The sequence below is a fragment of the Sprattus sprattus genome (assembly GCF_963457725.1).
Source record: "Sprattus sprattus genome assembly, chromosome: 18".
NCBI classification, from domain to species: Eukaryota; Metazoa; Chordata; class Actinopteri; order Clupeiformes; family Clupeidae; genus Sprattus; species Sprattus sprattus.
In genome coordinates, this window is record NC_137916.1 from 24,021,622 (window position 1) to 24,046,507 (window position 24,886).

Genomic DNA, 24,886 nt, shown 5'->3' on the forward strand with positions numbered 1-24,886 from the left:
ATTTTTTACAGTCCTAGCCTGTAGCCTAGTACTTGCCACATCCACACAAGGTGGGTGGGACATTTTTCGTACTTATTTTAGCTCAGCGCACTCAGCGGCTGCATGAGGAAGGGTTCAGTTTTCACATGAGAAGAGAAACGGAACGTGGCACACACAACACAAAACGGCTGGACATAGGGACACACTGATCTTGAGGTACCGGGTCCAGTTCATGGCATTCATATTTAGAAATAGTTGGTTATTGTAGGAAATTATTCATGATATGGAGAAACATTTCAAGACCACAAAAATAACAAAGATTTATATTTGAAATGGCAGGTTGTACCATTAGAGGAGAGTTTCTACAGCAGAATTCTTAGTAAAACGTAGGCACTTTCTGACAGTATGTAATATATATGTGAATATAGAAAGAGATCATATAAGTATGAGTATTTGTGTTTCTTCATATGCATTCATGTGGAAATGGGTGTATGCTATTTGAGACACAGCTCATGTGATGAATTAAAACAATATAAGAAATTAAATTAAACAGGCATAAATTAAACAGGCATTCTGATGGTCCTCAATCAGAGGTCCTTCTTCCTCCTTCCCTGGTGACAGCATCACACCATCTTGACTGTGATGTCACTGGGGTAGCCCATCTGAATCAGCTTCTCCCTGATCTGCAGTAACCAATTAGGCAAGTCTCACGGAGCAGACAGAACACTTGCGCTGATGCTGATAAATGTGTGGGCACACGACATGTATGGGTTACTGTTTTTTGTGCTTGTCTGACTGAAGTTAAAATCAGAAGTGTACCTCAAAAAGCCAACTTTAAAAAATACACTGTGCCGTGTTCACTGTCCACTGAATGGCATCCAAGCCCTCCAATTTAAAATACTTTTGATTGATTTCCGGTAATTATTAAAAGCCTGAATCAATTTACGTGTCTCATATGGTAGACCTGGTTGGTCATTAATCAGGGCAACAAAACACTCTCGCTACCGGGAACTGGATGTTGGCAGCTCTCAGATGTTAAAATATGACCTTACGTATGGTGGCCTCAGAGTTGGCACGGTTTAGTAAGCCCACCAACAAGATGACTGTAGTCGGACAGGGGTCTGGCTGAGGTGTCTTACTAATGAAGTCTGCCGAATGAAGTCTGACGAATGACGAATGTGCGCACCTGGAAAACTGTCAATTTGCAAATGTATGTCTTGCCTGGAGGGAATTCTGGACAGATTCGAGTCCCCCAGGAAGACAACGGGTTTGCAGATCTGGATGGACCAGTGTATGAGTCAGTGTGCGAGTGCGAGTACGCTGGGTTTCTCTATGTCTGACCGGTTCCCATTGATTTGGGTCTGAAAATGGATGTTTTTTCTTTTTCAACAGGCTTAATCTGTTTCTGCCTACAGGTGGAGATGGAGTGGGGGCTCTGGACTGGTGGGACACAGCGTGAGATGGAGCTACAGGGGCTACTGCGGACCCCTGCAGCATGGGAGAGGATGGTGGAGAGGCAGACACATCGCCAGATAAGTGGGGGGAGGAGGAGGAGGAGGGAGGGGGAGCAGGGGTGGGGGCAGAGGGGCTGTGTGGAGGATGGGCTGTCATTGAATGAGATGTAGAGGTGAGAGGGGGGTGGGGGGTTGAGGTATGATAGCAGTGTGTTCTTTTGCAGCTAACGCTACATTGCTACCATTGGTGATGGTCTGCTGTTTGGGCCTGGTCAGCGCTGTCCCACAGAGGAGCTGGATGACAGAGGTGGAAGGGACTTCAAAGTGGACAGAGCTGAGCCCAGGGAGGAGTGCCCGTGTGAGTGGGCTGTAGGATTTTCCCTGCGCTTAATGCGCTGTGGCAACTCAAGCTCTAGCTCAGAGGGGTTAAAGTGGCTAAGCCAATCAGTGTCTGGTAAGGGGCAGGGGCCGGGGAAGGTAGATGGTTAGGGTTGGGGTTAGGGGCAGGTGGCTGGTAAGGGTTAGGAAAAGAGGTAGGGGTAGGTAGATGGCTAGGGTTAGGGGCAGGGGCAGGTGGCTGGTTAGGGTCAGGAGAAGAAGTAGATGTCCTTATGGTCTCATTCCCACGCATCACTAACTGGCAGGCAATGATACTTTTACCAGCAATGTCACCAGGGGGGCTCCATCTCATTCGGACTGTAGTTGTTTTATATGACAAACATTCATATTTCCAATATATTATTCAAGATTTAACATTTTTAAAGTAAAACTCTAAAGATATATCAATCACTGAAGACACCATTTTGAGTTACCTGAAGTCACATGAGCAGCTGCTTGTTTATTTTTTAGTTGATAATACCAAGAACCTGAAACTTGACTTGTCTCATGACAGGAGGCAGGTGCTTTGCAGCAATTCCCTTCACCCTCACACAGATCCACATTCTTTTATTAAAGTGACAGCCCTTCTGGCCCACGGCCAACAGCAGCTTAATGTAATCATGACATGTGCACTCAGTAAGTAATTTTTAGGTGCTTCTGCTGCTTATCCATTGTTCGAACATACCACTATGACTCTGTGTTATCCCTCTTTCTCATCTTTGCTTTTTCTCACCTTTTACTTTGGATTTTTCCACATTGGATTATCACAATGGAGCCATTTTTAAAAGCTTGAAATAAATACCCCCTTTATCAATTTAGTTCAGAAAGGCAGAAAACCCTAAGCAATCATATTTCACAGTGTGTATAAGTATTCTCATTAAATAAACCAACCAATCAGTCAGCTGGTCCTACTGGTTTTCTATCTGTCCATCCATCCATATGTACTTCCACTATTCCCAATAATGACACTTCACTGGGTGTCCCTACATTACGTCATGAAGACACTGAACCCAACCAATCATACTTGACAGGTTTCCTGTAAGAACAATGTTGAATCAAGCATTATATTTTCTATACACACATAGAGCCATAATGTAGACATCAGTGACATGCAAAATTCTTTCTCTACTCTCCACTTTATTTATTTGAAATTTCCCCGAAAAGACAGTTAACACCATAAAAGGATGTAATTTAATCAGCAATAAACCATGCTCAACAAGGAAATAGCATACATCTATAGCTTAGCAAGGAAAAAAATAGAATAGCTCTATAGCGCAGCAAAGCAATAGTATACCTTTATAGCCCGTCAGGAAAATTGTGAATATATAAGAAATATATGAACACAGTCTATGTAGGTCTTTCCCAGACCCAGGTGATTGTCTAGGTATGTTCTCACATCAATGAATATCAATCAGCAGGACACCATGCTCTCCTGTATGTTACCACAGAAAGGAAATGGTACAGCACTGTCAGATCATCTCAGAGATGACCATCATTGAGGCCAATGGTTAATATTTAAAGAAATAGGCCATACATATTTGCACATATACAGTAGGTTCAGATGTAGCCAGTGTGGCTGGAAGAGTTTTTTTGTAGCGATTGTCTGGCTGTGTTCTGTGCTACAATAAATGTTGTTTTTTCGGGGCTGGGTGATTGTGTAACTGTGTTCTATGAAAGCTGTGAATGTTGTTTTTTCAGAGCCAGGTGATTGTGTATCTGTGTTCTGTTCTAGACGAGAGGGGTGAGGAACAGGACCATCAGATATGCAGTCAGACAGTCGGGACAATCATGTCTTAACCACCTGGAAAAACAAAACAAATGAGATGACAGAATTAATTTGGATTTAAGGGAACAATTTCAGACCAAAGTGAATGTGGGATGGGCAGATCCCTTATCTAGGGTGAGGAAGGTTACAACCCGTAACAACACTAAATATAAACAAAGGATCAAATAGCCTGCGCACACACACACACACACACACACACACACACACACACACATTTGACATCTAGCTGGGTGTAGTCAGTGATAAATTATCCATATTTACCTGCTCTGCCACTGGCCCAAACCAGAGGCCCCAGTGAGAGGGAGGCGCTGTCATGGAAATCAACAGAGCGGCGCTTCCTCAGGGGGTACCCTGGGTAACAGTGCTGTAAACAGGAAGAGAAAAGGAACAGATTTGTTTTCTTTTTAACATTTGCTCCTATTGAAATATTATTATTAGTATTTTATTTAAACACTTAAAGACGAACATATAAGGCTACAACTGCAGCCAAACCTTGACATTAATCTACTAGTCAAATTCCATCCTGGTGTGCTCTAGATGTGGTGAACTTACGGCTGTGCAGTCGTTGCCCGCCACCAAGCACAGGTGGATACTGCAGTGCAGGTAAACCTTGGAGGTGTTTGCAGTGAAGAAGAACATCTTGAAGGAGAAGTGACCTGATGTGCTGTTGCCATTCTGAAGCAGCTGCACTGTGCGGTCATTGGGGTTAGGGCACCTAGAGGGGGAATAACATATGGCAAAAGAGACAGTGAGGACAATAGGGACTAATGAAAAAGGGAATCAACCCACATGATGAGCAACAAAAAACAAGGCTGAACAAATAAGGAATAGTTGTTGTTTTATATGAGGAGCTCTACGTCCCTTATTAACTTATGCACGTGTGATAGTCTAGTCTGGTAGAAAGGTATGTAAGAAGTAAGAGTGGGTATGTTGGTGCGTTGGCACAAATTACTCGTTAATGATGAGGTCCCAACGGATGTGGTAGTCTGCCTGATTGACAGGAGTGGCCCAGCAGGAGTCCATCACCATGGCGATCTGGCGGCTGTCCACTCCCACCACGTTGACTGCCACGTACATCCGCTGGTTTACCCCCAAAGACACATTCCCAGAGAACGCATTGGAGAATCCTGCATCTTCATAGGGAATCATTCGGACACGGTAGGTTCCATGACCTCCTGGTAACTTCTTAGTCACAACACTGTAGAAATAATTCAGATCATTTTAAGACAGGCAGAAAACGTATGCTTTGATGATAGTGATAGTTCCTCTATGAAAGGCTTTAATTTGGGGGGAGTAGTTGATGCACTGTGTGTGCTGTAAACATATATTTGTTTAAAATATTGTGAAAGACTACTCTCTGGATGTTTTATGAGTGAGAAATAGTAGAATTCTGTCTCCAATGTATTGTGTTTGGTCACTGAAGAAAGGCTGCAAATCAACCAAGAAAAAGTGATAGAAAAGTGCCGACCTCTCCAGGGGGTTGATTTCCATGTCCATGGAGAGTGCCTGAGTGAGGGGGTAGGCACAGCAGAAGAGCAGTTGTATCCGTCTCTCTCTGCTGATGGGGCCACCGGCTGAGTTGGCCTCCCCCTGGATTATGTTCTCATAGATGAAGTGGCTACCATTGCTCTGTTGGGCAACAGACAGCACACACAAGGGTAAATGTTATTGGTAGGAACCAACAACGGTAGCAACCAACAATGGTTTCATCCATCTTCTGCTGTGAATTCTGAGTATCATATTTTAACTGTCTGGGTTTTGCCATGTTTTTGCCGTTCTGATTTGAACTTTACACTTAAAGCAATATCCCTCTAAATAATAGCTTCTTTTGTAAATCTTTGGTGTAGAAGCTGTTATACCCTCAGAGTGGTTCCACAAATGTGGTTCTCATTGTCGAAGAGGAATTCCACTCTGCCATCTTGGAGTGTGCCATTGCAGCTGGGGTCGTTGAGGTGGAGGGTGACAGCAGAGAAGCCTTCTTCAAACAGCTGGCAGCGAGACAGAGACATGGTGCCTGTGCTGCTGGAACATTCCTCCAGGGAGTCTGAGAAAGGTGGGAGGAGAGAGAAGGGAGGAAAATATGGTGAGGGGAAGAGTGATATGGGAATATAAAGAAGGAGGAATTTAATAAAAGCAGTAGTACCATTAGTAGTAACAATGGACCTATTTCTAAAACATTTTCTTAAGTGTCTTCTTTAAGAACCTCTTTTGCACTTCGTAAGACCATCACTAAGAAAGATCCCTGCCGGATTCATGAACGCCTGGAAATGTGTTCTTAAACTGACAAGGTGTTCTTAGCGAGGCACTGATTCCTTAATTGAATGCGTGCACCTGAATTAGCATGCATAAATGCCCCGCCAGCTCCTTGTAAGGGCATGCAAGTATAGAGACGTGTGCAAAATACACAGAATCCACAGGCAACCAGAAAGCAACTTGAGATCAAAATCATGTCAAAGCGGAGAGCAAACACTGGTTGTGCACCAGCTAGACTCAGACCTATCTTCACTGGTGCAGAGGTGGAGGTACTGTTGCAGAATGTAGTTGTGTCAATTATATTCCACTATGGCAATATCTACGCAATTGAGTTTAGCTCTTTTTTATTTGTTCAATGCCATTTGCATTGTTCGTGTAGTGCTTTTATTTATCACAATGTCCTCATAGAATCATGAATGTAAATGTGAAACGTAATTGTTAATGATACAAATATTCTCGTATGTATTATTATTATAATTCTTTAAATCCGATGATGTCTGTCGAATTGATGTGAACACAATCACCAACAATTTTTCACAAATTCAGAACTAAAGAACATGGGCCACTCCAATCTGGCCAGGGTTAGGGTCAGGGTTAGGGCCAGGGTTAGGGTTCACCACTCCAATCTGACCAGGGTTAGGGCCAGGGTTAGGGTTCGCCACTCCAATCTGACCAGGGTTAGGGCCAGGGTTAGGGTTCGCCACTCCAATCTGACCAGGGTTAGGGCCAGGGTTAGGGTCGGGGTTAGGGTTCGCCACTCCAATCTGGCCAGGGTTAGGGTCAGGGTTAACCACTCTAATCTGGCCTATCTATGACTGCTTTATCTCTCTCTCTCCCTTTCCCCCTCCTTCTCTCTCCCTGTCCCTCTCCATCTCTCCCTGTCTCTCTCCCTCTCCCTCTCTTTCCCTCTCTCCGTCCCTCTCAACACTCCACTCTGGCTACAACTGCTGTTATGCCCTGTCTCCCTCTCTCTCTGTCCCTCTCTCCCTCTCCCTCTCCCTCTCCCTCTCCCTCTCCCTCTCCCTCTCCCTCTCTCTCTCCACTCCACTCCACTCCACTCCACTCCACTCTGGCCTATCTACAAATTATTTTCTGGCCTCTCTCCCTCTCACTCTCCCTCTCCCTCTCTCCCTCTTTCTCCACTCCACTCTGCCCTATTTACCACTGCTTTTCCACCCTCTCTCTCTCGCCCTCTCTCCCTATCTCTTTCCCTCCCTCTCTCCCTACCTCTCTCTCCCTCTCTCTACGACTGCTTTTCCGCCCTCTCTCTCTCTCTCTCCCTTCCTCTCTTCCTACCTCTCTCTCTCTCTCCACTCCAATCTGGCCTATCTACGTCTGCTTTTCCGCGTTCTTAAATCCTGTTCTTAGTTAAGAATGAATCTCAGATAAGAACACTTTCATGAATACCAGAATTGTCCCAGGAACTACATAAGTGGAGGTAGGAAAAAATATGCGTTAACTTTTTCTTAACTGCATTTGAAAATTAGGGTCCACTGTATGTAGTCATATTAGACCTTACCAAAGGACTCAGCATAAGGTCTCGGGTGATCCTCATTGCAGAAGCAGCCGTAGATCCCACCTTTCTTGCCACACCACTCATCCTCATTGCAGTCGAGTTCTTCACAGGGGTCAGCAACAGCTGCTCAAAAACATGGCAAATCCAGATGTATTGGTAGAATTAATTGAAATAGGCATTGGCAGAAACAGGTGGGGTGAAATATGATCGGTGGAGGCACCTGGATTTATCAGTAGACCACTAATTGTTACACTACAATAGGAAAGTCATAACAGGCTTCATGCACAGTGTGTATTACTCTGCAGGAGTAAGTTCTGCACTGCAGGAGTAAGAACTACACTGCAGGTCATGCTGATATTGTTATGGCTCAGGCTAAGCAAACAGTCGCTGCAGGAACTTTTTGTGGTAGATGTTGATTTATGCCTGGTTTACATCAGAAGTACCTATGTCGGTTGCCTTATTATAATACATACTGTATATTTCTCTCTGCTATGTGGTTTACCTGCGTACTGGGGCGTATGTAGCCCTATTTTGGAGCCCCCAAAAGTTTCCTTAGCCCAACCAAAAAAATATTTAAAAAAATATTTTGAGATCGTCAAATTCACACCTAACAACTGATTTAGTGAACTTATTTTGTTGAATTTTTAGAGTTAGAAATAAAATAGTTTCAAGTAGCACAGGAATCCCGCCTGTTTGAGACTGTAGTGGCAAGCGCACGGCTCTGTTTGGTGCAGACAGACAGTGATAACGTCCCATAAATAACTTTACGGCGACTGTCCGACCCCAGCCAGTGAAAGCTGCCACAATCAGCTGCTGGATTTAAAGGTATGGCACATGAAGTTTAAAATAGTAAAAGAAACGACATGGTTAAATCATCATGAGTTAATTACAGATGTCGTTGCTCTCTTTTATCACCTTAATCCTCCTCTCCGAACTACTGAATGCTGTATTGTCTACTGTTTCTTGGACCATAGTTGTTTATTGAGCGAGGTGTATCAAAAATATATTTTCCACTTTCGTCTGATCTGTAGTTTGTAACGGTACAATCGGTCCACCCCCTGAGGCTAATAATCATGCAATTGGACTTAATAGGTCTTTTGCTTTTAAACTTCCAACTAAAATGTAGGCAATGAAAATTATGTACTCACAGCAATGCAGTGCAGAACGCCATTCTGTTGTTTGGAGCTCCAGCACAGTGCAAGCTTCCTCATAGGCCTCCACCGCTGAGCACAGCATGCCATTGGCTGGTGTGTAGGCACAGAGATCATACACGCAGGAAGTGAGGTACGCCTGTGGGTCAACGAACAGGTGGCACTGCTGGAACGGGCCGCTGCTGTTGGTGATGATGCTGCACAGATCTGTGTATTCTGCTCTGAAGAGACACGTCCCGTCTTCAATCCAGTCGCTGGCTCCACATCTAGGGAAGATCAGGAGAAAAACATGATCCGCAATGAGGTTCAGGAGATACTGAACAAAATCAATCACATTGTGAGAAGGTGAATTCTCCCCCTCCTCACCATGGCAGAAAGTGATGGTGCCCTTTAAGACTTTTGGACTCCTCCCCCATAATGGTTGGGGATGGCGCACCTGATTCCAATGTTTGAGCTAAGTAACCTAACGTGGCTGTAGCCTATTTAAAGGGTGCCTCATTCTCAAGAAGAAGAGAGGCTGAGAGAGACACGACAGAGTGGAGAGGAATGATGAGAGGTATTAGGGTAAAGTACTTCCCTGTTTTTATAAGGTGTATGTGTTTTTCTGTCTAGATGTGTGGACAGCGTTTGCCCTGTTTTATGCCTGTTCCTTTGTGCTTGTTCTGTGTGCCTTGTTTCTGTGCCTTGTCTTTGTGCCTTTTGATGTGTTTAGTTCATGTGTTTATGTTTGAGTGGCTAGCTATGTACTTAGCTTTGGGCCTAGTTTGGGGCCTGGCTTGGGCCTTGAGCAGGTGCCGGTGTTTGGGCCTAATTGGCCAAGCAGGTGCCCAGGGTGCCACGCACTTGAGTGCCGGGCGGTACGGCCTGAATGTTTTTGTTTGTTTATTTTGGGGGCACTGTGTTGGGGTTTATAGCCCTTGTAAATAAATATATATATTTTTATACAACTACCATCTCCTGCACTGTTCTTCAACCCTTCACCACCCCGTCCAGTCGACACATCCCCAAACAACGTGGGGTGACCGCCCCGGTCCTTCACACACATGTTGCCAGTTTGATTGATAAAGGTGCAATAACTTACATGTTATACCTAGAATCGCTTCACTTTTAAATTCTAAATAGTAAACTGGAAATCTGATTAATAAGTGCCGTGGTGTGCCTAAAGGGATGGTCTTTGATATATTCTGAATATTTCTGAGCATGCAGTTTACATATTTATTGTCTTCCATTTAGTCCCAGTTTGAAAGTCTTGCCCAATATTTTTTTTTACTTCACATGAATCATACTCACCCAGGACTGCTTGCATCTGATTTCCAACTTTGACCAAATTGCCTGTCAGTCTGGGCCAGAGTGCCATTGGGCAGAGCCTTGTCGTCTGCTGGGTTGTTATTGTGATTACCACACATCCCACACACAGATTGATTGTAATTTGGACTCAGTCCAACCACAAGTCTACTACGACCATCAAACTGGACCACCAGCTCCCCTGAGGCATTCACAACCACAGATCCAGACTCCCGAGTCAACTGCGCCAGGGAGCCAACCTGAATGGTGTTTGCATTGTTGTCTTGACCATCAACCTGATAACAAAACAGGAGACAGCTGCAGTGAGGTGGGGCAGAAGTGTTTGCATTATGTACTGAACTACAAGAACATCCTAACTGAGGAGACTCTTCATGTGCACTGTTCTGTGAGAGGTACCTTGACTCTCCTGTTCTGCCCAATAGTGATGTGGCTTTGTACTCCTCCACGAGAGAGCCATACATCCACGGTGGACACAAAAGAAACAATTAAGTTGCCACGGTGATTATTAGCGGCTACTACACGGAAATCCAAGGCATCATCAGGGATGTTGCCACAGGTGTGGGTAATCTCATAGGCACAGGTGTCCTGGAGACGGGAATGGAAAATCTGTATTATGTACGAAGTTCAAACCCTCATTTTGAAAACATTATCTTAGAATTAGGACCTTTCTCTTCGTTTGATTTTTAGATTTATTTACTCTCCATCCTACCTGAAAGTGAGCCAAAGCCCCATCGAAGGTGAGGTAGTGAGGGTCTCCCCAGACTGTGCAGGTTGACAGACGATCGCAACCCCGGATGCCATCTCTGACAGAGCACAGGTAGGGCAAGGTTGGCGGGCAAGAGGACTGGGTGCAGCGGAGGTCATTGGGGGCAAAACACTCACAGCGCTGAGAGCAAGTTTGTGTCAAGAACTGTTCCCCAATCTGACAAGACAAGAGAGCAACACTGACATGAAAAATACCTGCTAGAAGTCATAATGTTATATTGTTATGTGCTCCTTAAAATGATTGCATATGTACAGTTCAATCTACAGTAGACCCTTGGTCATTTTGTGTTTACCTCAAAGTAGAAGCCGTCATAAAGACAGCCACACTGTTCCACAGTGACACAGCGGTCCACGCTCCTCACAAATCCATCATCACAGAAACATCCCTCAGCACAGGTCCCGTCACAGCTGGCATCAATGTTACTGGCACAGGTGTGCCCACACTCTGTGCCACACAGGTCGTAGTGGCTATTTTCTGGACACTCCATTTCTGTTGACATGGGTAATGGCTTTGTTACTTTTTAAACTTAATAACACTGCGGCTGTAAAGCTGAAGGGTGCAGTCCCTGATTCATATCCAATTCACATTTTGTCAAATTGCTCCTCATGGCACTCTACTTGGCCGTTCTGTATGTGCACTCAAAACAACTCTGGAGTTCACACACAGTCCTGGCTTTGTAAACTGGGAACAAACCTAGTGTGTCAGACCAACTAATAAACCTTTTCAACCAATCAACATGTGGCTTCAGGAGCATGAAAGGGAGGGATGTGATATGATGAACTCAAATATCAACAACCTTTTTACCAGAATCATAGATTGTACCTTGAATAGTTAATTTAAATATATTGTTTTGATTGCTTCTGGTAAGATGCTAAAGATTAAAACAACAAGTACAGCAGGGTTTGAGCCAGGTTCTGGAAACTTACGGCAGGTGCTATTTTGACGCCAGGGGTAGATAGTGCCACTTGCAGTTTGGCATGCGCTGGCATATGCTTCCATCGCACGGCACAGGACTTCATTTCTGCCCCCAGACAGGCACACGTCTAAGACACAGTCGTTGAAGAATGGCTGGGGGTCCACATGGGCATGGCAGAAGCTCAGTGGTCCATTGCTAGCTCTGAGTAGTTCACACTGGACACGGGCGCTTGAGTCATCTTGGCACACTGGGCAGGAGTTTCCACATCCTCCAGTACAGGGCATGCCGTCATCAACCTTCCAGTGGTCTGCAAAATCAGAAGCAAGGACGTCCACATAGCCAGAACCCTCTTCCTCGATAGTCAAGTCGTCACCCTGGAGGCCGTTGAAGTTTCCACACAGGCCACATGTGGCACCACTGTAGTTAGATGGCACTGTGATGTCCAACACCAACCGGCCATCATAACCGACAGTCAGGCCAAAGTCTGTTTTCACAAACGTGTGCAGTCCGTTCGCATAGACAGACACTCTGCCCCCGTCAAGAAGGACTGGCAGGTTTCTTGTCTCCCCATTCACCTGAAGTCAGAGTCAGAGGGTAAGGTTATTTTAAATAGAATAATATGACAAGCAGAGACTAATCTCACCTAATAACTAACTTAAATATTACTTCAGCATTAATAAGAATGTTATCACAACAAATAAGAATAGATGACAGGTTGAGAAACTAGCTTCCACCATGATAGCATGAGAATGAAGATGACCTTAACAATAATTTGAACTTAACCCTTACCTGCACAGTCCCCTGATTGTCTTTTGAGATGTGTACTAGATGTCCAGACACATTGACGTAAACTGCCACAGGGATGAAGACCTGCAGACCATTCCACGCCTCATTCCTGGCCTCCACCTGAAAGTGAGGTAGGCCTCGAGCTCCATTGCAAACTGATGCCAGGACATAACGACATGTACCCTGGAAGTCAAAGGTGCGTCTGTCAAAGGAGGTGTAGTGTGGGTCTCCAGAGGCCGAGCAGGTGGCATCAGGTTTAGGATGGCAACCATACTGTCCATCCACGACTCGACAAGAGTCCTGAGCACCACAAGAAGAGGCCATGCAATGCGACTGTCCGGTGATGCCATTACACTGGCACAGGAACTGGCACTCCTCACCGTACCAGTAGCGCTCTCCACTCTCTCTATAGCGCCCGCCATGGTGACAGCCACAACCCATGGTTGGCACACAACGATCCCCACTCAGGAGGAACCCGTCATTACACTGGCACCCCTCCTGACACTGCTGAGTACACAGGAAGGGGAAAGACATCCTTGGGCAGGAAGCTGGGCAGAAGGTTCCACATGGCTCATAATGGCTGTTGGGTGGGCAGGTTACATCTATAAAGAGGAAATAAAGGTAAGTTCAATTTCAAAGGATTAATTTTGCTGTTTACATACTTTACAAAGTCAGGATTGACAAAGGTGATTCAAAAGAACCAGACCCCCCAGGATTTCGTGATGTTGCGATCACAACTATTAACGCAAATTCAACTAATCCCTGGGAATTCAGGGTGGTGATGCAACTTAAGCCAACCACCGCAACTTTCCCGCAAATTTGACAAATCATCGTCGTCTCCCACAACTCCTTCCCTTGCGCCTTACTCCCTCCTTTTCGCCTTACTCCCTCCCTTCCGCCTTACCCCAAGGTTACACCAAGGGTGGAATTCTGCCCTGCAGATGCGATGCGGACACTAGCAGAGTTCTAATCCGTTGTAAACAATGAGAATGGCTACACCAGATGTGGAAACGGAACATACGCTCCGCCCATGTCCACCGAAGAATTCAGATATAGACCTGGCTTCTATTTTTATTATTTTTTGCAAGGTGTACGTGGCCCTTTTTACATAGAGTCTGGTAATGAATCTATAAAATTTAATTTAATTATATATTTTGCTGTGAATAATGAAGGAAGCAATGAATCCGATTATTTCCCGAACCCTCGAGAACTGTTACCATGGAGATTAAAAGTTACTTTCTGATTGAAGATAAGGTGGCAGCTATTGTTGAAGAAGGGATGACTTAAAATTAAATTACATTAAATGAATGTATTAAATTGAACAATATAAACACCTATATGGATAAAATGAATTAACAAGGATAGCAAAACAGATTGATAAGCACTTTGCCACTGCAAAACATAGAATGAGAACAGCAGAAATGCAGGCACGACGTCAGATGACGAGACAGATGACAGTGATACAGGCTGTTTTTTCTTTTGCAGTATGTGAAGTCTGAGACATTCACTACATTCTATTGAGTCTAACTGATGGTCCTTTTGTAATGCCAACAGGTGCACTTCGTAGTGGATAAGTAACGCCTATACTACTACATTTCTGTAGTCCTGGTAATCTTTTGTTGGCATGTTGGCAAGGTTATTTATAGCACCATTACTGAGTGGCTTTGTTCTTTAATTCATGTTTGTTCATTCATTACTTATTCTTCAACAAATGACTCAATTGTAATTACAAAAAGGGAAATTCGCAACTTTTTTTTCACTAATGAAATCCGGAATTTTAGGCCACAACTATCTCGAAAAAGGCTCACAAAATCCTGGGGGGATTAAGACCCGTCTATCTCTTACCACAGTTGGTGACAGTCCTCCATTCCCCTACTGAGATGCCACTCTGTTGGCAAAGCAGGGTGTAGCCACGCAGTGCCTCGCACAGTGCCTCTTGAGTACCACGTGTTCTCGCTAGAGCCTGGACACAGTCTTCAATCCGTCCCAAGGGGTCTAGCGTTGCTTGGCACTGGCTAAAAGGCCCCTGTGCCCGTCCCATAATGCCACAGAGCTCCCTGAACTGGCTAGTGTTCTGGAACTGTCCTTGTTCCAAGACCTGAGGTTCCACACAGGATGCTGACAGGGAGCCATCTCTCCAGCTGTCCCCAAACTGCTGTGAGTCGTAGATGGGAACTCCAGTGGGGGAACGGAAGTCGTCCCGAAGGTCTCCATTTAGATCTCCACACAGGCCTCCCAGAGTGCCGTTGTAGTTGCCAGGAGCAGTGATACGGATGACATGTGGCCAATCAGCTCTCACCATCACTCCGAAGTTGGTCTCTATGACAACACCTTTTACACTGCTGTGGTAGATGCGAATATGACCTGAGCTGACACTGAATGGAATGCCCACTGTTTGCCCATCCACCTAATGAGAGAACATTAGGTTTATACTTACAGATGTGTATCACGGTATTAAAAGTGAGAAGCGTTTTCTGTGTCAGGCTCGCTAGTTAGACATGCCTGTGTCTAAGTAAGTACATAACTTACCTTTGTGGTGGCTCCTTCCCCCATCTCCACAGAAACTTGTGTTCCTTCTGCTTCAAACTTCAGGTGTCTGGCAAAATCTCCGAGGCCTGTGGGAACTTTCTCAACACTTACTTGAAAATGAGGTAATTGTGATTGTCCCCTGACCATCGCCAATGTCAGACTACAGGCACCTGGGTAATGGAAGGTCTTTCCATCAAAGGTGCGATATGACCCGTAACCCTCCACCCAGCAGGTGGGGTAGCTGACAGCACTGCAGCTCTGCACACCACCGTGGGCCCCACACCCCTCCAGCTCACTGCAGCTGTGTGCCTGGCAGCTCATTGTCCCATGAGTACAGTGGCAGCGCCTCCCACAGTCCTGGTCTAGCACCACTGTCTCCCCAGCTGTATAGTACCGCCCCTCAAAGGTGCAGCCACAGTCACTCTGCAGAACACACTCCCCACCGCTGAGTACATAGCCGGCATCACAGATGCAGCTCTCCAGGCTGGGCAGTGGGCAATTCTGGGTAGCATTGGGGTTGCTGCAGGTTGCAGGGCATCCAGTTCCTTGAGACTGAAAGTGGCTGTTGGCTTGACAGGGGATTTCTATAGAAGGAAAAAATGGGTGTTTTCAATGCTTGTGTCAGACAACTTTTTTGAACATGACTTGGAACATGACAGAAGCAGTACTCACCACAGAATCCCTCTGTCCTCCACTGGCCCACCTGAATGCCCTCTTGTTGACACTGGGCAGCATACACGTTGAGTGCTTGGCAGAGGATGGGCTGGTAGCCGTCACTCACACACAGATCATACACACAGTTTTCTACAAAGCTCTGTGGAGACAGCATTGAGTGACAGGAAACAAACGGGCCGATATTATTGCTGAGGATTCCACAGTGGGCGGTGTTTGTGTAAAGAGTCCTTTGGTTATTGGTGCAGGCAGCACAAGCCAGCCCTGCACATGGCACGTCCTGGCAGCCTGGGTCAGTGTCCCCTGGGGCCTTCCAGCTATTGGCAAACTCCACGTCTGAGCTCACAAGCTGCCCACCACGGGTTCGGAAGTCATCATTAGGGTTGTGGTTGAAGTTGCCACACAGGCCACAGATAGCGTTCTGGTACTCGTAGGGCACTGAGATTCTGACATAGTGATAGGCATCATAGGTGACCAGCAGGCCATAGTCTGTACTGACAGCCACAGAGAAACCTGATTGGTAGACCTGGATGGCCCCATTCAGTAGGGTAAATGGGGCCGTCACAAAGACACCGTTCACCTGAAGGAGAATGCTACCGTTAACACTGGGCTGAATGGAGGACTTGGAGCTTAAATTTGTATATATGGTGTCGGGGCAAGTTTGGTATGTATTCATGTTATCTGGTATGTATACTGTACTTACCAATGCTTGGTTATGATGGCCTTTGACAAGTTCAATTTCCTCACCGTAAACCGACACTCTTACAAGACGGGTCCACGACCCACGTGTGCTGCCCCGATGCTCATTCTTCCCTTCAACACGATAGTAGGGTCCATTGCCACAAGCCTAATAGAAGTTTAAGCGAAAATAATTAAAGCTTCCAAACTAAAACCCAATTATCCCATCTCTTTCAAAGGCATTGACTGAATAATACCTCAGAGAGTATGTATGTGCAGGTTCCCTGGAAATGAAAGACTTTCCCGTCAAAGGTGTCGTAGTGGGGGTCACCAGAGATGGTGCAGGTGCGTCGCTGAATATTCTGGCAGGAGTACTGGAAGGCCGCTCGACGACAGGCCTGGGAAAAGGTGCAGGGCTGATGCTGACACTGGAGGATAGCTCCACTGGTGCAGGTGCATCTTTGCTGACAGGTGTCATCTGTCCAGAAAGAGTCTCCAGCCTGCACAGGTGAACCTAAGCGAGGTGTCTGCATTAGTTTTTTTTAGTTATTGCTTTGGTGTCATTTCTGCAGGGTGGTCAATGCTGGAGTGAAGATCTACAAAATACACAGCCTGGGTGGCTGGTGGGAACGACAGGTGTGTCTCTGCACCTCACATGATCATAGACCAATTCAATGAATTTAAATGTGATACCAAAACTGATTGCCTATAAAAAAACAAACCTCATAGAGTGGCCAAATGTTGCATACTGTGTCTTAAAATAGTAATTCTTTATCATGTCTAAACGTATTCACTATTATTGTGTTTTATGAGCTTGGTGTGCCTGTGTACCGAGTGACCATTTTATGGCCATATAGAAAACAAGTAAAACGTTATCTTCCACAACTTGTATCACATGTATGCATGTCTGTTATATAGTACGTTGCTGTAGTGAATGAGTTAATTCCCAAACTGATTGAATAAAGAATGTTAGAGTGCTTTAATAATTGTTTTACTTACCATTATATTGGCACCCTCGTGGTCCATCATGAATCTGGAAGGCCCAGCGACCTGGCCTGTTGACGTTGCTAGTGTACCTTGAATTGAAGATGTTGCTCGTGAAGGAGCCAGGGATTGAGAAATGATGTGCTGAGTTGATGGTGTCATAGCCAGCCTAACAACCAAGAATGCGATGGTTGAATCGAAAAGTACATACATTTCTTTCTATACTATCATGTTATAGGTCTTGCCCATTCTTGATCCTTTTTTTGGAGGACCTCATGACATTAAGCCTGTATTGTCTGCTTACCTGCACATTTCTGCTTGAAGAGGAAATGTAACCATAATTCATCAGTGCAAATGAGCTTTCAGCCCCTGAGATCAGGACCACTTGGAATGAGATTTGCTTGGATAATGAGACAAGAGAAGGATGTTAAAGTAGTGATTGGAGTAGAATTGAGTAGTTTAACTTTTAAATAATATGAAAGCCAGCTCCATTACAAGTAAAGCTTTTGTCCCAGACAGTAGTTCAATTATTAAATTGATGAAGCTTCAGAAACTATAATATGGTCTTTAAAAAAATGTATTTACTGTTCCACGACTGGAATAATATTCCACTCTGTTCCATGTTGCAACAAAGACCCAGGAGGCTGAGACGCTTCTTCCAGGGAAGTACTGGTTAATGTCTGTTGTAGCTTTCTGGAGGACACTGCCACTGGTGTACTGGCGGTAAAATATGGTGCCACTATATCGATTTTCAATGTCTGTCCAGAATGGGGAAACGATGTTGCGTCTTGAACCAGGAAATCGGCTTGGAGAATAACTGGTCAATCCACTGTCAAAAGTGAGCATTCCGTTGGAGTTGACCTGCAACACCAATTGATCCATCAGTAAAGGAAAACTCAAATTAGCTACTAGATAGAAAAGTTGAAAGTTGTCTGTGAATGATAAATGTCTTTTATATAGCCTCTGCTGGATTCTTTCATCAGATATTGACACCTTAATTGACTAATACAGACTGATTTTTTCTTTGGGTCTGCTGTCTCCAGTAAAGCCTTTTTACCTGGGACTCCTAATCTGAGCTGGAGACATTTACTTATACTTACATATATACGGGTCGCTGTATAATTGAAATAGCTAAATGGTTGTGATATGCTAGTGGATGCATAGCCATCATCAACGCCAGCCATACGTGAATCCCCTTGTCCATAGGGGTAAAATACACCTGGAAGAAAGTTGGTAACTTAGACAGCCATAGACTTACAGCACATCATCTTGTACAGATATAGGATGCTCACTATGATTCTGAAAGCCATTTATCCCCGGGGGTAGACAAATCCCTATGAAATGCGCCAAACTGACCAGAGCCTTGTAGTGATCCATGGTCCTACAGCACATCATCTTACACAGATATGCATGATGACTTACATCACTTTTGCAGTAGTGTGGTACTTTAATTCTGTCATTTAGATTAGTTGTAAAAGCATAACAAAGATGTATATGTCCCTGTAGCTGAGTGATTGATGTATGGTCTGTTTCATGTATTTGAATTTGTTTTTTCCCCCTCCCCCTCTGTAAAAGTGTCTGAAACTATATAAATTATAATAATTTGTGATTTTCTCCTTCATAGTGATTCATTTTCCACCAGAAAAAAGGGAATCCACTTAATAAGAGGTCTATAAGAGGCTGTAAAATTGGCTGTCCAAGTTGCCGTTATAAGGAAACATACACCAGAGATAAAGAACATCAGAAATATATAGTTAGCATTGGCACCCCCTGCTGGTGGTAGTTGTAACTTCTTCTGACTCAATGGAAATGAGCCCTAGTGACTAGTGACTAGGTTATGGCAGAGATAGTGACACACACACACTCTAAATTCGATCTCTGCATTTACCCATCGAGGGTAGTGATATACAAAGTGAAGCACAGTGACGCACACTAACCCAGAGCAGTGAGCTGCTTTTGAGCGCCCGGGGAGCAGTAATCAGGGTTAGGTGCCTTGCTCAAGGGCACCTCAGCCCTGGATGTGGGCATGGGACTGCAGTGCTCAACCACTTTCCCCACCCACATTTTTCCTACTGGTCAGGACCCAACACCCTAACCATTAGGCCACAGCTGCCAGTTAGTGCCTAGTCAGTACCTAGTTGCCACGTTGGTGTACATTCATTGTAACGTCCAATAGTACTAGGCAGTGAACCGTGTAAGTAGGCTAACCAAATAGTTTACGCATATCCGGGCGTGTGTCTGTCTGTGTGTGTGTGTCTGTGTGTGTGGGTTTACGCATATCTGGGCGTAACTATAGGGGGTGCAGCAGGTGCGGTCGCATCTGGGCTCGTGGGTCTTGGGGGGCCCCTAGCCGGGGCCCATATACATATTCATATCAATCTAAATAGTCTGAATAGCCGAGTCGCATTGCCAAAAATACTGATGTACACCCATAGTCGGCGAAATAATAGGCTGAATATGTGCACGGGGTGAGGGGACGTGGCGGCGGCGGTTAGTGACCTACCCTGACAATTTCACAGTTTGTAGTGTTATAGGCTGAATATGTGCGCAGAGGGAGGGGGCGTGGTGTTGACGGTTACAAACATGAAATAGGGGAAGTACATAGCTGGACATTGAATGTCTGAAGGGGTACCGGACTGTAAAATGTTTGGGAACCACTGCCTTACGTCACTGACTAGGGACTGTCATTATAGCCTGCACCTGGTCCCGTCATAACTACGTTACGCATTCTGCTGTATCTGAATAAGTTAACAATTAAGTTAAAAGCAGATATAAACCTTAATTTTGCCGAAAAGTCATTCTGTTTTCACGTATATGCTTCAGGCTTCTTCAGAGAGAAAATCTTTGGATCATTTTTAGCGAGCTGTCAGCGCAAGCGAAAAAACGTATCCGACTGAGATTGTAACATCTGCGCTGAACCCAGCTCCGGCCATGCCCACTCACATGAACCATGTTTTTAACACCTCTTCTGGGGCTTTAAATTGAGTGTTGGTAAACAAATGTGTGGCCCAATCTGTAAACTGGCAGAAATACTTAACTGCTTGCAGGTGGAATGTTTTATTTGCAATGGTACAGTGTTTAGGTTTCGCTTCACGGCACATTTAGATGAAGTGGCAGTTTGCTTCGGGCATTTTTTGCATCTTATTGAACGTTGCATTTCGTTGAAGTTGTGTGCATCCTTGTATACATAAGTTTGACTTTGTACCTTGTCATTATGTGTTTGTTATAGTTTAGCTTGTTGTTCATAATTGTTACAAGGAGTGTATTAATTGATCTAGTAGCATGGCACTGTTCGTCAACTCGCTTAGCATAAGTTGCTAACATACTGTACAAATAGGCTACAAGTGTTACAGGCTTTACCTAAGCTTCCATTTGGTGTACATGCCCTTGTTGACCTTAAATTAAACCAGTAGCATGTCATTGCTAAAGAAAGTGTTTCCCAAACGTTATACAGTCCCATACACCTTCAGACATTCAACCTCTAGCTACGTACCCCCCCCCCCCCCCCTCGCGCTCATATTTATATTTTTGTAAGAATGACTGGAAACCGAGGGGGGCGTGGCTGGTGCAGGTCCGGGCATTGACGTGACACTATGGACCGGCGATTAACTCTTTTTAACCATTTATCCGTTTTCGTGCAGCAACCGGAAAGAGCTACCGCTTCTTTACACAGGGCATCAACGAATGGAATTCAGACGAGAGCCAACCGTTGTTCCTACGTTTTGACTAACCTACCTGTAGCTATTTTTGGCAGTGTAATTATTTTGCTGAACACTACAATGTATATATGATTGTATTTTTGGCATTGTGACTGGGATATTCAGACTATTTAATATGTCTATCTCATGTCTTTTTATAGGTCAGTTTGAAAATGTAATGGGCTGTTTCACTTTGAAAATACAAATCACATGTTTTCTGCTGCGTACCCCCTACGTCCCTTTGCGTGCCCCTGGGGGTACGGACCCCAGTTTGGGAAACACTGGCTTAAGAGGTTTAATTCTTATCGGTAGTTCCCTGTAAAATGTATGATCGAAATGGTACTACAGGGTTGTGTACTAATGTTTATTTTCTGTTTGTACTTTCCTTTCAGAACCACACACACACTCACACACACATACAAACATTCACCCACCTACAATTCATCCCATTCGTTGTTGTTAATGCAAAACAAAACAATGCAAAACAAGAGTGAAGAATCAAACTGGATATCTAAGTCTCTGTCATGGACAGAAAGTTCTGGCCTGCAAGAAGTTCTGTTCACTGTATCCTATGTACGTATGTAAGCTGCATTGGTTGAGCTTTCTTTTCTTTTTTTGGAGCTGATGGATGTGTGACAAATTGCAGAGTTGGACAAACTATAATGAACTAACCCCCATGTTTCAAGTTGCAGCCTGAAATAATTTCTGTTTATAAGCCAATAAGCTATTTTATGTATCAATGAAATCTGCAAGGACATCAACTTTTAACAAATAAATAATGGTGACATGACGTCATACAAAATTGCCCCACTAGAAATTTCAGGCTTAAATCACCACTGTGCGGATCCAAACCAAAAGAAATTGCTATCTGGGTTTACAGTTTACTGTTTAGACTGCGTCATCTACGAAGAATTATTGATTGACAGTTCATATGCTAAATGGATAATTTACTTACAAACTACCTTTTCTGATTGTGAGTGAATTAACAGTTGTTAATTGCCTATTTTCTGGTATTACAATGAAGTCTGTCAGAAGAAAATGTCACCTGAAATGCCAATAGAGTTTGCACACTATCAGTGGTGGAGAGAAACTAGTGGGGTGAGTGCGTCTTCCCCTTTCAAATTGTCATTTCAAATGTCTTTCTAGTTTTAAGGATAACGTTATGTGTAGAGTGATTACAAGACCGCTCACATGTCTTTTTACACACTGTATTATTATTTGTTATAAATAGCATGGTTCATGGTTCAAGTGTTAAGATGATCTGAAGATGACATAGCTTTGCCAATGTATTGTGTTTATAGTTTTATGAAAAAATGCAAAGCTGGGGCCTAAGGCTAAGTCAGAAAACAGTCAAAAGTTGAAGGTGTGGCTTCATTCCATTTATTGATGAATAATTATGAATTCATTGCTTACCTTGTGCCATTGTGAATTCACCTGTCAAAGGAAAAGAATAGAATATTAGTTCCAGTAGAATGGCACAAAGCAGGGAAAGTGATATCTGCCTGAACCGGCTTTAGGAGGTCTTACCCATCATCAGCAACGCTGCAGATAACGCACACACACATATGGCAAAGCCCATGGTGACTGTTTCACCTGGTCTCTTTCACAAGCCGGACAGGATCCACTCCTTTCTGCTGCTGATTTCTAAACAGCATGCAGCATTACATACACAAACACAAAAGCATGCTTAGAGTAGCCAATGCCATACACTACTTTCGGCTAGGAACGCTAACAAGGACCCCTCTTAGCTCGGAGGCATGTACATTAACATGTAGAATTGCCTTGTATGGTGTTTGTGTCTGTGGGACCCGTTTTCATTTTTTATCAAACCAAAAATAATACGATCTATGATCATACTGTACACATTTCATATGTCAGACCACATTTTCATTGGCCGCACACCGAACCCCCCCCCCCCCCACACACACACACACACTAATTTATATTAAATACAGGGTGTACGGGTCCACTTAAAATAAGTGTGGACATTTTCGCTGTTAGTGTGTGTGTGCAGGGTGCGATTTGTTGACCCGAACTGCCAGCAGTCTCGGAATTTGCGAACGTCCCCATGCCCTTAAAAACACTCTATACATAACAATATTACATACACGGAAATTAGCAGTCAGCTAAATACTGTAAAACGAGGGCAAAATTAAATAAGTCCAGAGCAGCATTGCGTCCTCACAAAAAAAAATCTAATCCAACCTCTACTCAACACAACTCAGGGTTCGAATACACATAAGCGTCTTTTTACAGGCGTAGACGCTTCAGTAACGCATTGGCAAAGAGCAGCGGCCAAAACAGCCTGGTGTATAGACTTTTCACAGGTAATAATAAATCACTCCGCGATGAAAGCGCATTCAAAATTATTATAATTCCAAACCAAGACTGATCAGCTGATTCATGCTTCATTACGTAAGCGCAAGAGGCCGCGCAAGCCCCTTGCGCGCCCCTTGCGCGACTTCTTACGTCTTGCGTGCGTCGGGCCCTTTTTCTAGACTTGCGTCATTTCTTAAGACGGCTGCATGCTACAGCGTTGGGGGTTAACGGTTGCGCAAAATTTACTCGGTGCAGTTCATGCTCCCAAAGGTTGCGCGTGTTGTCATGAGCCTGCCATTTGCCTGGCAGATAGAAAGCTGTTTCCCTAACAGAAAGTCTGAAGCTTGAAGTTCTTTTCAAACCTTTGCTTGGGTAGCACTGTTAAACTGAGCAGACATGCAGACTACACTTGAGTAATCTCATCACGTAACATTCGTTTTCTAAAAACAATCACATAGTATTGCATGTTTTACTGTGGTAGAAAATACGTTAGCTTAATGCTAACGTATATGGAAAATCCTATAGACACCGCGCTAGGTATTAGCATCAAGTAATTCACGTTAATGTTTTTGTATGAGCCTGACATTTGCTCTGCAGATAGATAACAGGTTCCCTAACAGAAAGTCTGAAGCTTGAAGTTCTTTTCAAACCTTTACTTGGGAAGCACTGTAAAACTGAGTAGACATGCAGAATATTTTAGTAACCTCATCTCGTATCATTCGTTGATAGAATGCAGGCTGCGAGGCTCGCGTAAGGGCTTACGTAAAAAATGACGCAAGTCTAGAAAAAGGGGCCGACGCACGCAAGACGTAAGAAGTCGCGCAAGGGGCTTGCGCGGCCTCTTGCGCTTGCGCTTGCGCTTACGTAATGAAGCATGAATCAGCCTTTAGTCTGCACAGTGGAAGAAGTTGAAGTGAATGCCCCACCCCAGGAGAACTCCGGTGACGAAGAGAACTCCGGCGTTGATCCGTGGTCCTGAAGCTTAATTAGGCATCTCCCACATCGCCGGTGTGACCGTTGCAGAAACTTAAATATTTAATCTATTTTATATATTTTAGTTTGCATTACATTTTCAACTGTTCAAAATGTAACATAATAGTGCCTACCGTTAACTTGAAAAGAATAAGGCCTATTTATTGCTTGTTTTTTCATGATAAAAAATAAATAAATCTAAAAGGATTCAGGAGGACATTGCTGGTGCCCCATCCACCCATGTTGTGCTATGTAAACTGACCTGATTTCAAATGAAATTCAAATAAATAAAATAGTTATGAAAGACCTTGCTTCATTTCATAAATGTAAGATATTAAGTTATTCAGATATTAAGTAAGATACAAAGTTAAAGGGCAAATATTAACCATATTTGCTGTTTATATTGCTACTAATTGGGATGAAGGTAACATCTGTTGAGTATTTTAACATAAAATAGTTTGATTGTGTTGAATTAAAAACCCAAAAATACAGCAGGTCCGCCAGACCCGCAACACTGGCTGAGTAACCAAAAGATTAACACCATACAAGGGTGAATAGCAAGATGGATAATTCCACTTGCCAATATCACTGTACAGGCCCAGGTAACAACTTTATTATAACTTTAAGCATCAATTATGTCTGTATTTCTGTCTATATCTCTACTTTTATCTCCTCCAACTCCTATAAAAACTTTTTATAAACCATTTGTCAAGTACTTGATGCCGACTTGCAAATGGTATTTGT

At 44.1% G+C, this 24,886-nt stretch overlaps 1 protein-coding gene across 1 annotated transcript; it reads right to left on the reverse strand.

Annotated features, from left to right (window-relative positions):
* Positions 1-602: 602 nt before the first annotated feature.
* On the reverse strand, positions 603-18,530 carry LOC308379203 (alpha-tectorin-like; the record flags this gene model as incomplete). Its single annotated transcript, XM_080856261.1, has 25 exons — positions 603-662; positions 1,393-1,583; positions 1,676-1,750; positions 3,859-3,961; positions 4,150-4,312; positions 4,550-4,795; positions 5,066-5,226; positions 5,457-5,641; positions 7,370-7,489; positions 8,515-8,783; positions 9,808-10,097; positions 10,219-10,407; positions 10,532-10,744; positions 10,881-11,077; positions 11,515-12,079; positions 12,294-12,892; positions 14,136-14,697; positions 14,820-15,403; positions 15,492-16,071; positions 16,195-16,338; positions 16,427-16,683; positions 17,169-17,322; positions 17,458-17,553; positions 17,739-18,014; positions 18,510-18,530. 25 exons carry the CDS (start codon positions 18,528-18,530, stop codon positions 603-605), a joined length of 6,300 nt encoding a protein of 2,099 aa, XP_080712387.1.
* Positions 18,531-24,886: the final 6,356 nt, after the last annotated feature.